At 35.9% G+C, this 13,370-nt stretch overlaps 1 protein-coding gene across 1 annotated transcript in view; it reads right to left on the bottom strand.

Moving 5' to 3' along the window:
* Window positions 1-13,370, bottom strand: part of Gprk1 (G protein-coupled receptor kinase 1) — an 881,497-nt gene that overhangs the window by 846,478 nt on the left and 21,649 nt on the right. The window contains exon 2 of the mRNA XM_069845748.1: window positions 8,389-8,465. Within this exon, the coding sequence (XP_069701849.1) occupies window positions 8,389-8,465 (77 nt within the window). The remainder of the gene's footprint in view (window positions 1-8,388; window positions 8,466-13,370) is intronic.

Genomic DNA, 13,370 nt, shown 5'->3' with positions numbered 1-13,370 from the left:
TGAAGCTTTCAATGAAAAATGCAAGAAAAACTATTGTTTATGATAATTTATGGCTTCAGATGAGATATTTCTGTCATGTTGGGGCTGGTGTAGTTTTAGAAAATCCATTTCCTCAAGACCATGCAAATGTGGAATGAAAGTATTTCTTCTTGTTGATGCTAATCATTTTATACAACTTAGAAATTTACCGTAGCAAACAGCCTTAAGACCAGTATCAAAATGTAAGCTTCAAGCCAAATGATGTGCAAGGAATGTGCAATAGGTGTATCGAACCATTCTTTTTTTTTCTTTTCCACATTTCAAATTGAGCTACATCTTGAAAGTTGCATACTGGCCCCATATTAATGCACACAAAACTCTGAACAGATCTGATAACTTTTCACCAAAGAGCGATTCCTTAAAAAAAAAAAAAAAAAAAAAAAAAAAAAAAAAAAAAAAAAAAAACTGAAAAAAAAAACTGAAAAAAAAAAACGTAAATTAACAGGAACTGTACCGTATCTCTCTGCAATTTGGCACTTTTCAATTCGATTTTGTGCAGTTGTTCAATTTTATCAGAGAAAGTGAGTGGTTTTTGACAAGGGTAGTGGTTACGTGGAAGACACTAGAATGGTACTGCACCTAATGATGTGGGTGGGAGTTGTTCATAGTACAATTCAGTCAAAAGACAGTTGCAACTTGCAGCTCAGGATGTCACAAAGAGAAAGAAAACAAGAGTCAAACTTAAAGCAGTATTTGGTTCAGGAGAGGACTTGAGTTTAAAAGTTCAGCAATCATATCGAGACATGATGAGATATTATTTTTGTACATGTAAATTTGAAAGCAGAAGGAAATAAAGAGCCAGAAAAACGTAAATGTATAATGCTCTTGCGAATAAAGTGAAAGAATCATTGTTAAAGACATTTATTCCGACAGTCTCTATGCATCAGATCCAAGGAATTAAATTAGCCTACCAAAATAAAATTTCCTGTTAAAAAAAAAAAAAAAAAAGAAAGAGAAATATATCAACTTTATTACTAGAAGTAAAAGGATAATTCTAAAAGTTGTTTGATAACTGTGTGTCACATAAGTCATGTACTTACAAATGGCTTTTAAGGAACCTGCAGGTTCATTGCCGCCCTCACATAAGCCCGCCATCGGTCCCTATCCTGTGCAAGATTAATCCAATCTCTATCACCATATCCTACCTCTCTCAAATAGGCCTACATTTTAATATTATCCTCCCATCTATGTCTCGGCCTCCCCAAAGGTCTTTTTCCCTCTGGCCTCCCAACTAACACTCTATATGCATTTCTGGATTCGCCCATACATGCTACATGCCCTGCCCATCTCAAACATCTGGATTTAATGTTCCTAATTATGTCAGCTTATTGTAAGGTTTCATAACAAGCTGTTTTTTACGGAGATGGGTTGTTAGCCCTTCGCCCAACCCCCAAGCTGGAGGACCACCCCATATCGGCTGTCCACGACTGCTTATTCAATATATTCACAGCTACCCTCCATATCTGGAGGCCGTCTCCTCTATCCCCAACCTGAGGACGTGCCATGCCATGGTGATAGGGACCCACAATACATGGACAAATATCATGTAATTGTAGTAAATGATATAAAGTGCCAAATGCGGCAGGCTCTTGTCAGTAGATTTATTGGTATGTAAAAGAACTCCTGTGTGACAAAATTCCAGCACATCGGTGATGCTGATATAACCTCGGCAGTTGCGAGCATTGACAAATAAAACGTAATTTAATATTCAATGAAGTGCCAAAAAACATAGTTAACATTTTTGGTTGGCCAAAGAATAGTAAGGAAAATGACCATTGGTAATGATGTGTGTATGTGTATCTAATGGCCACCCACTTTACTTGCGTGATTCAGGTTCCGCATATTGCGGATAGATGGCAGAACTGTGGCCCATTTTCAATTTGTATACCACTTGGCAGGCCACACTGTACATGTGTAGTATCTGTGAAGAGTTATGTGAGTGTATGTGTAAATGTTCGTGTAAGTGTAGTGAAAGGATGAAGAAGGGAAAAGGGGAAACCAGTGCCGGCATGTAGCCTACTCCTATCGAATAGCACCAAGGGGACCACCAGGCTTAACGTCCCAATCCAACAGATGAATCACTATCAGCAGTGACATAGGCCTATGCTTTTTCTTCAGATGCACTGCGGGGAGATTTGAGATTTAACCCAGGCATATTGGCGCACAATTTAGTGGTCAGAAGTTATGGACCACCAATCTCTCCTAGTCCCAAGGTAGAAATTTTACATGAAAATCTCTAACCCCACCAGTAATCTGGTTAGTCTGGAGGCAGATGCACTATCACAGAGCTAACTCAGCAGACTTAGTAATGATGTAGCAACAAGTAAATAAACTGAAGCAAAGGAAAAAAGAAAAATGCAGAAAAGAAAAGTGAGTAAAATTATGGGAAAATCACATCAGGATTGGCTGGTTTTAACATTCTGCCTTTTTATTTTTTTTATTCTTACTGCTTTTACTTCTTTCCAATTATATTACTAGAACATCAATGCTGTTTAAATTCAAACATCTTAACAGTTTACTGAGTGGCACCTGTCCATTTTCAGACTAATCAGCTGTATAATTCACATCCTTGTTGCTTGTGTTGTGGTCTTCATTTAAGTGACCTGGTTCTAACCCAATGAAGTAAGATGAGTGGAAGAAAAAAAAGAATTAGTATGGATCTCAATTGATGAAATACGAAATGAGAGCAGAATAGGATGAAGAGCCAAGTGCAAGAAATGGGTATGAGTTAGAAGGTCAAATATACAGAATGAAGAATCATACACAAAAATGCAAAGAAACCAACAGCGATGATGAAGTTACAGTATTAATTTTGATTTGTTATTTTAGCACTTATTAGGTTTTCTCACAATAGATAGAAGTTCATAACATTCACTTCCTTAAATCTCCCATGGATAATTTTACTTTTCCTTTATTTGTATCAGTCCTTTTTTAACTTGTAACATTAAAAATACTAGCTCCCTCAAACGGTACTTTAAGATATTTAGTAGTAATTTATTTTATTTTTATTAGATACTACATAAATGTTAAATTGTTAATCTACTCAGATATAAGCAACAGCCTGAAACTTTTTATCTATACATTTTAACAACAAAATTAAGAAGTGTTTTGTTAACATTATTTAAATATTATTCTAGGATATATAACTACATATTTGTTTCTTCCTTTTTTTTTTCCAGACACTGTCTCGCTTAGAAACAGTGTATCAACAAGCACTGGAATATTACCAGGCCACCTTCCAAGCAAGAAAAAGAAAGTGACTTCAACTTTATTTTCATTGGATTTGATTCCTGTCATCAGTGTTCTGATGTAAATCATCCTCTGTGCCATCCACAGCATTATAAATTGCGCACTTTTCGAAAGGTTTAACCACTGTTTTCACTTTCACTTTTTCCAATGATGGTTGATAGTTTGGAGGTCGTCTTAAAGGACAAATATAAGCTAAAACTATAATACTGTGCTCAAAATTTATAAGTCTTATCTGAAGGTCATGTTATCTGCGGAAATATGTGGTAATTGATATGACAAGAAATGATAATATTAAGAAGAAATTTGTAATATATAACACAGCTTTAACTCCAGCTCATTTTCTTGCCTACATGCTTGATTCTAAGCAAATAAATAGCACCGAACTGCTAAAACTAAGTGACGATAAGAAGTTGAAACTTGATTTTGCAAGCTCAAAATATAAACCTAATGTTGATAGTGAACTTCCAAAAACAAGCCCCACCATTTTAAGAATAACTTTTCAATGAATCTGTGTTGTCACAAGTGTCAGCTTAGGAATGATGGAACAGCAAAAAAAAAAGTGGAATTGAACAAGTCTGTCCTAAAGTAATTTTTTTTTTTTATTGGGTTAGCCTATTTTACGGTGCTGTATCAATATCTCAGGTTATTTAACATATGAATGAAATGAAGGTGATAATGCTGGTGAAATCAGTCCGAGGTCCAGCACCGAAAGTTACCTAGCATTTGCTCGTATTGGGTTGAGGGAAAACCCCGGATAAAACCTCAACCAGGTAAATTGCTCTGACTGGGATTCGAACCCGGGCCACCTGGTTTCGCAGCCAGACGTACTGACCGTTACTCTACAGGTGTGGACGTCCTAAAGTATTTCTCACTGTTGAAAAAATTTGACTGCTAAGCATCTTTAGCCAACACAGAAATAATTTTTTTCTATCGATTTAGTTCATTCAAAGCATCAAAACAGATTAGGAACTGAAAAGTCACTAAACTACGTTTTTATTCGAAGTGTTTAATGTCAATGTGATAATGCTTAATTTTTTTTGTGTTCTCAAAAAAAAAAAAAAAAAAAAAGTATTTTGCATTTTTTTACTTTATTTAAGGTCGCTTAACTGCTTGGTCTTATTGTGACCTAACTACAAAATACTTTACAATATATTAAAAACAATATTATACATAGACATTAAATTATAACCGATTAATAACATTATTATTTTAAAAAAAACTAAAGAAAATCCTTTAATTTGTTGAAGTCATTAAGTGCAGAATGAAGGTTATTGATGTTGGTTTCTTGTCTTCATCTACAGTCTGATTCATTTGGTTATGGATAATATCAATTTATTATTATAAAGCTATTATGATAGTAGAAAAAATTTCTTGCTGGTTATATTATGATTAAAAGATGGGAGTTTCCATATATGACAATCAACAATGGATTATCTGAAAGGACAAATGAAAATCGTAGATGATTAAAATCAATGGCTACTACAAATCAACAGCAGGAACAATGTCTTCTTTGGTATACTAAATTTGAGTATGTTAAAAGAGTTCAAAGGGAATTTCGATCTGAGTATGGTGTGCGTAATGTACCTAAATACGATTCCATAATGTTGTGGTACTGAACATTTGTAGAAACAGGTTCTGTGTTAAAAAAACATACAGGAGGTCTCAGGCGAAACCCAGTACGAGAAGCAGCTATCTCTTGGCTTGGTCCCCAAACTTCCCAGATCTAACCCCTCCTGACATTGTCTATTCACAGAAACCCAGGAACATTGATGATCTGAGAGTAAAAATTACTCAATCTTTTCAACAAATCTTTTATGTTACAACGGACATGGGCTGAATTGCATCACAGTTATGAGTTGTGCAGGGTGAGCAATGGGGATCATGTTGAGCTCTGAGGAATCTCTCATCTTTCAGTGTTGTATGCACAAAGTTTCAACAAATAAAGTTCAATAGTAAATGTTTTACGGTGTTCTTATTTTATCCATACTCAAACAGATCACTTTGTAGTATGTAGGAGGCAAGACCAGTAAAATGTGTCAGAAATTAGAGAAGGGCAATATACATGTGGTGGACGGGGTTCTTTACTAAATAAGAAGGATTGAGTGAGCTTAGTATGTCCAATTCTGAGACGAGTGATAATATTACATTTTGAATCACTAGTTGATTACATTTAATATTGTAAGTAATAAGTATGCTAGCCTATAGCTAATGTTTAACATGATCATTAACATTTTTATTTTAAATTTCATTCAAGCTTTCTAATAAGCCTACATTAATAGTATTATTAATAATTCCTACATTAATAATAATATTAATAATGTTTCACAGTATCAATAATTAGGAAAAAGCAAGACTAGATTTTTCTGGAAATATTCATTAGAACCGAAAAGGAAGCCACCTACACAGTTAAGAAAAGATAATCAGATAAGGTCACCTCCTACAAGCACTTGCTAAAATGAAAGACAAAACAGAGTGTCTGTGCAAAAAGTTGATGTTACTGCTAGTGCCATTATGGAAGACCTTAGTGTAGATCTCATTAAAGTTACAGACAAAAACAAAGAACAAAAAGAGGTGATAAAAAACGAGAAGAAATGATCAAGTGGCGGCATATCACTAGTTGGTGTCTACTTCTACGGATGGAAAGCTTAAACTTTGCGACCAGTGAATAAAAGAACCAGAAAGAAATCACATGGCCATCACTAATGAAGACCACTACGTACTTATTGAACAACTAGGTAGCGAATATCTTGGTCACACAACTGTAACGCCACCAATCTCAGAAAAAACATTGCTTCCTCACTTATCAGTAATCTGGATGCTCACATTGTAGATACTATGAAATTAATAGCAACTGGATGTGACAGAACAATCACAAATGTCAGTGCTAATAGTGATGTGATTCGAAAGATTGAAAATCATGTAGGGCATCCACTCCGCCAGTTTGTCTGTCTTCATTTTGCCAAAATGCTCTAATGCCGCTAAAGCATGTAGATGGAAATACTACAATTCCAGCAACTTTCATAGGACTGACTGGAATGCTTCTAGAAAACTCTGAAAACCGAGTGGTAGTGACTTTTATTACTATCACAGCAGAGCTGCCAAAAGTAAATGTTCAGATTAGAAATAAGTTAGTGTGTTGAGTGGACAATGTGAAAAAAGCTTGAGAGACAGGAAACCAGGAAAGCTGGCAGATGGCAGGACTGTGACTCATTTTCAAGTTGCAAACCACTTCGGCGAGACATGTTATACATGTGTAGTATCTGTGAAGAGTTATGTCGTGTACTACGGTGAGTGTATGTGTAAGTGTTCGTGTAAGTGTAGTGTATGGAATGAGTGAGGATGATGATGAAGGTGAGGAAGGAAAATGGGGAAACCCAGTGCCAGCATGTAGCCTACTTCTGTCGAATAGCATCAAGGGAGCTGCTAGGCTTAACATCCCCACCCAACAGATGAACCACTATCAACAGTGACATATATCTTCTCTTCATATGCACTGCAGAGAGATTTGGGATTTAACCCAGGCATATTGGTGCATAATTTAGTGATTAGAAGTTGTGCACCACCATCTCTCCTAGTCCCGAAGTAGAAATTTTACAATTGAACCCAGATTGGCTAGTCTGGAGGCAGACACGCTATCACAGAACTAACTCGGCAGACTCCATCAAAATATCTTCTAAGAAACATTCATAACATTGCAAAACAATTATCAGATTTGCAGAAACCAGTGGAAATTTTTTTTAACCAATGACAGGTACTTAACTGACGTCATTCACCCATGTGAAGCCATTTATGTAGACCAATTTACCGACAGAGTCATTGCCCAGTCTACACTACACCCGCAATAAGATGATTATGGAGATTTGTTGGGATGCCACAGGGAAACCGGAGCTTCTCGGAGAAAACCCCCGTGTTACCTGGACCATGGTCTTGCCCAACACAAGTCATAAATCGGGGATACACTGGGGATTGAACCCGGGTCCAGAGTCCACAGGATTATGAGTCCAGCGCTCTAGCCGCGAGACTACTGTGGTGGCTAGTGGTGGAAATAAAAGAGACCATTGTGCATTTTGCAAAGGCAGAAAAATCCGATACTCATGTTGCCTGCTTAAAACATTTGCCATTCTCATGCAGTGACTGTAAAATGGCTATGCCAGTTGCATTTTCAAGTGAAAATAGTGAAAATATTATTTTAAATTATTTATGTTCCTCACATTTCGAGTTTCCAATTTAATTACAAATTCATGTTCAAAACTGCTGTATTTGTAAAAAAGAAAGGACTCATTTGAATACATTATGTATTATGAAAGTTGTGGAAATAAATTACCTCTATGATTCAGATAAATAAATAAATATATATATATATATATATATATATATATATATTTATACAAAATGGATCAGAGACCCAACTCGTACAAATACTGTACTGGTACCTAACTTTCCAGGACCTGTTCACTGGTGGGTTAATATTCGTCATATGAACCATAATGAGATAGTCTCCAGAACAAAATGGTTTACTGTTGATAACACATCAGTAATAAGGAATGTGAAGCAGTTTCAGTATTGTACATTACTATGTGCTCATTCCAAGACATTCTGATTATCAATGACACTTAATTTTTTTTTTTTTTTATCCAATGCCACCAGGTTGTCTTTTCGACATTTCTGGTCTTCTCTCCTGGCTGTGGCTTAATTGTAACCCACTTCTGAGGTTGGGGCACCTGGAAGGCGTAGTTGTAGGCCTAAAGATGCTAATAAGATGAGATAGTGTAAGCATAATGCTAAAATAACTAACTAGTTCTAGGGCTAAACAAGTGGCCCATTAAGACTATAGTTGAAGAATGCCATAATGTGACATCTCATAATAACTACAGTTAATTAATCATCCAGAAAGGTACTAGCCCTGTGGAGGAATGAAGCAGGTTCTACTAAGACAAATGCGGACTTTGGCACTTTTACCAACATATTATTATTCCACTGTTCTATTTATCCTGATGTGGTGTGGTACATGTCATCCATTACAAAACACACAACTACATAGTCAGAAAGAAAACTTGATTACAGTCCTCACATATTAAAATATTAATGCTGTACACTTACCAAGCATTTGATTGAAGATTTTATCGAAGTTCACTTCGTTCTTCTTCTCTAAATACTTATGCATCACACTCCTCACACTGTAAATCAGAAGGAAATGAAATACACATTAGAAGGCAGTATGATAAATCAGATAAGGAAACCAAGAAAAAGAGAAAACTTAAAATTAACATAATATATCAAATGAATTGCTTCGTAAAGAAAGGGCATCAGTCCAGTTTAGCTAAGTTGTGGGAAATGAAGAAAAACTGTCCAGACCGATGCCTCTTCCTTTACAAAATGCTCACATTCCGAACACAGTATCACGATGAAAGAAATGTTGGACCGGTTTCTTTTCTTGATAAAATGATGTGTTGAACATTCAAGATGGGAAATTAAATGTTAACTCAATTTCGAAAAAAATGTGACTGATGCCCTTTCTTAATGAAGCGATTCAAATGTAATAATAACAGAACTTTCTGTGAGGCAAATTCCTATGAAGAAATTCATATGCAAGTTATGGGTTTACCGTACCTGGAGGGAATCTATGCTGAGATTATGTACCTACCAAGGTAATAGCACATGTTTTATGTAACTGTGAAATTAGTTTTCAATCTTTTAATCAGCTAAAAAAATCAAAATAGGTTACCAGGCTTTGGGTGCATAACAAAAAAATTCTAAATTCAAAATGTGTGTACAGAAGTTGCCTTGTAGTCTCTACTATAAGCAGTAAAAAACCAAGGTCTCTAATTACATTTTTTACCGAACCGCAGGAGATAAAAAAGATTAGCGCATACAGGTAAGTAAAATTTTTATTTATATATTTATTTTCATAATTCTTTGGTGCATGGTCAGAGGTACACTTAAGTCACTTTCTTTTTTACAGCTTTTAGTTTCTGATAAGCTATTACAATTAAAAAAAACTTCAGTTTTCATTATGTATTACAGACTTGTGTCTGGGTGGGATACAAGTCATAACACAGTAAAATGAACAATTGAGGAGCATTTTTGCAAAAGTCGATAGATGCAGAAATTTTCGAAAATGAGTTATACAGTATATGGATAACGTAAGTTTTCTAGCTTCGGCATCGACCTATGAACTCGGATTTAGCATAACTTGATTCATACCATATTTACAGACCACCAAACTTTCCAGGTTTTTTCAAAACTCGATAGATGCTGTCACTTAGTTAAAGCAAAACTCGATAGATGATCGAGTCCTTATTTGAAATATGTGCAGGGTCAAATAAAATAGTTTTCAGCATAGTATTTCAGACAATTTACTTTTATTAGGGTTGCCGGCAGAAGTGGAATGCTATTATTTTGTCGCCTAGCGGTAAATCGCTGAGAGGAAGCTATTTGTTTTCCCTCCCTCCCCAAACTAAAGCTGCACTGTTTAGGATTACTCGCATAACTGTAAATCACTGAGGCGAAAACTATGTATCTATTTCTTCCACTCAACTTGCCAGTGAAGTGTCGAATATGAAGTGAAATACATTTCAAAACAGTATTCATTCACGAGTGTCTTCAGACGAGTTTTAAGTAAGTGTGTTTTCCATTGTTGTGATATTCTAGTTAGTTTCTGTGTGTGAATAATGAATCAAGGAGATGAAATGATTATGATTCAAGAAGTAGTGGGTGGTAGGAAATCCAGAATTAAAGAGAAGAGTCCTCGTACAGGGAAGCATAAAATAAAGGAGCATGAACCAAATATAAAATGCTCTCATGGACTTGAAAACTCTTCTTCTAATCCAAAAGCTAAAGGAAGTAAGCAGTGTAAAGTGGCAGAGTTAACCTTTGATGACATTGGTGTATTTCACAATAAATTTAAGACTAAGCAAAATAGATCAGGACAAATTACTTATTAAGTTCATGACCATCACATCACCAAAGCGTAGGGTGGTGAATACCAGGTCTTCGAAAAGAAAACAAAGTGTGTCAATTAGGAAAACAGATGGGCAGATAATCCCTGTTTGTGTGTCAAGTTTCCAAGGCATAACTGGTTTCTCAAAGGACCGATTGTCTCTTCTGGCAAATAGATTCTATTCAACAGAACAGTCACCAAGGGAAAATAGAGGAGGAAATACTGCAGGTAAGAAGCATGAGAATCTTACAATAGCTGTTAAAAATTACATAAAGATGTATAAATGCAGAGAAAGCCACTATACCAGGGGAAAATCTAGTAGGGAATATCTGCCTCCAGAACTCTCTATTAAAAAAATGTGGACAAATTTCTGTGAAAAAAGAAAAAAACTTGGGACTACTTGAGACTTGCTCACTCTCGAAGTATAAACATATATTTTACAGTTATTTCAACCTGTCATTTAAAACTCCACATACTGATTCCTGCTCAACCTGCAAGATAGGCCTATTCCAAATAAAGGCAGAGACAGACTTGGTGAAAAAAAAATCAACGCAGGACTCAATAAGATTACATAAACTCCATGCAGACAAGTTTTACAAAATTATGAAAGATGATAATCCAGAAGTGATAAAGATATGTTTTGACTTGCAACAAAATCAACCTCTGCCAAAATTATCAGTGAGCGAAGTGTTCTATGCAAGACAAGTATGGCTCTACAACCTCTGTCTTATGATACATTGAAAGACACAAGAAGTTAAGGATATTTCATTCTATACTTGGTTGGAGACCCAGTCATCAAGGGGATGTAACCAAGACGCATCTGCATTGCTAGATTTCTTATTTAAACTAGAAAAAAAAATTCGCAAGTAATGCCACTTCCACCATTCATCTGTTTTCTGATTCTTGTGCCAGTCAGAACAAGAAGAGCATTATGATGGTAACTCTCATGGCTTTTTTGGAGCAAAGCAGTATTTTTACTCGCATTATTCATTTCTTTCTGATACACGGTCATAGTTATATGGCTCCAGATCGTGTTTTCGGAAGAATAGAAAAAGACTACAGGAGAATGGAAGACATATTGACTCCCAATGGCTACCACAAGATACTAGAAAATCATGGCACAGTCAAGAATCTCAACAAGGACTGGAAAATCATGGACTTAAAGTCGAGTGCTCAAAAGGTGTTAAGATGAACATTGCCATTTAAGATGGCCCCACAGCGAGTGATCACTTACAGTAAAACTTCTGGAAAACATCTTATGTTTCTATTACAGTGCAGAACACATATATACAGCGTGTCCAGTGGCAGTGTTTGTGCTAAAACCAAGAATTAAAACATGCGGTAGTATGTTAAACTTCCCTGTTCTTCCAGAAGTCAACATGGTGTCAAAAGAAAAAAAGAATGACGTTAAGAAACTCATGCAGTATTATGAAGTAACAGGAAAGGCAAAGGACTTCTACACAACCATTCTAGCAGATGTGTCCCATTAGACTTTAGTAACAAAATTGTACTTTTGTGTTGACACTAATAATTTTCTTCAATTTTATTGGTGTTGTAATGAGATTCATATGAAGATAGAGTGCATCTATCGACTTTTGAAAAAATTCTTATTTTTTGTGCATGTAATTATCAGGTAATAAAAAAAAAGTGCTTATATTTTTCAAATCTACTTCCATTGCCTCAGAACAAAGAATGCTTCCTGTGAAAATTGTTGTTGTAAAATAAATATTTGTATGTTTAAATTTAAAAATGTAATTTCTGTAAAATCTTGATTTCTGCATCTATCGACTTTTGCAAAAACGCTCCTCAATTTGCCTTAAGTTTTTTTTCTAACATTTTGTTGGTTTCAGCAGTTTATGCTCTTAGTATCATAACTGGAGAAATGTTATGTTGGCCACTTAAGATTTTTATGCCCTTGTACTTAAACTAACAGGTGCCAAAACTGTATTAATGAGGAAGCTTGTAAGATTTATATTTCCACTGTTGTCACATTCTAGAATATGAAAGAATAGCATTGACGATGTTGTAAGATGTTTTGTCGTACAAAGAAAACAGTACTTCTAACAGAAAAGCAAGCTCACATTGGAAAAGTTAGATAAATTCTTGCCATGAATGGAGTTTTATCTTCATTTTAGGGGCTTCATACTTCACCCTTGTCTTGCTTTCAGACATTCAAATAAAGAAAATCTCATCCAGAGAATTGGCGTCTGGATAGGTTCCCAAAATGCTGCTTGTGTTTCCACTTTGGATGGCTATTCCTATTCGTTGCCATAGGTAATTGGTGCAGTGAGGGTCTGCAGTAACAGTCACCAAACTTCTGCCAATTTCGGAAACTAGGTCTTTTACTTCTTTACACTAGGAGCCTAGTGTTTCGACAGCACAGACGATGAAGATGTAAATGCCTACTAGATGTACGTATTTACGACGTTTACTGCATACGGCAGATTCTGCTGCAGAGCTTGCAATTTTAGAAGATGATGGCAAGTGGGATGGAGCTAAGGTATCCACACATGTCGTACCCCACATTAGCGATTTTCCTCTGCTCCATGGGACCAAGGTTAATCCATCAGGGCGCTTTCCATCGGTGCGACTAATCCCAGTGGGTTCTAAAATAGCAGGGACACAAGAAGATGTTAATGCTGTCTTGATTATGTTGTTAATTGTTGAATGTCTAAAAAAAGTCCCTTACTCTTGACACAGCTCAGAGCATGATGACCGAAAGTGTCAACAACTTCCCCAATGTTTCTAATAGGAGTATTTTCTGTAGGTATTAGTATTAGAGTCCTGCAAAACCGGTTGTAACCGAAGAAACCCTACATAGCATTACTGAATGCCTGGCGTTATAGGCAGTATGCGAAGTACATCTGCTTGCGTACTGTCTCAGTATTCGGTTTAACGAGTATTCGAGTTGATTTGATCTCTCTGTGGGTGGACGGCTCTGGCGTATAAAAGGAAGATCACAGTGAACCATCCGGATACTATAGCTGTGGATCATCAAGAGGAACAAACAGCATGCAGCGTGAAACTACAGACATTGTAAAGCGTAAATTGCAGAAAAAAAACTTTCGGTATCCACAAATTACCAAGCTTGTAATTTTTGCTTACACTAGAAAACTGAATTATAATATTACAACAATGACAC

Source organism: Periplaneta americana, chromosome 14 (genome assembly GCF_040183065.1).
Source record: "Periplaneta americana isolate PAMFEO1 chromosome 14, P.americana_PAMFEO1_priV1, whole genome shotgun sequence".
Taxonomy (NCBI): Eukaryota; Metazoa; Arthropoda; class Insecta; order Blattodea; family Blattidae; genus Periplaneta; species Periplaneta americana.
The sequence above is the reverse complement of the archived record's forward strand: the minus strand, read 5'-3'. Positions and strand labels throughout refer to the sequence as shown.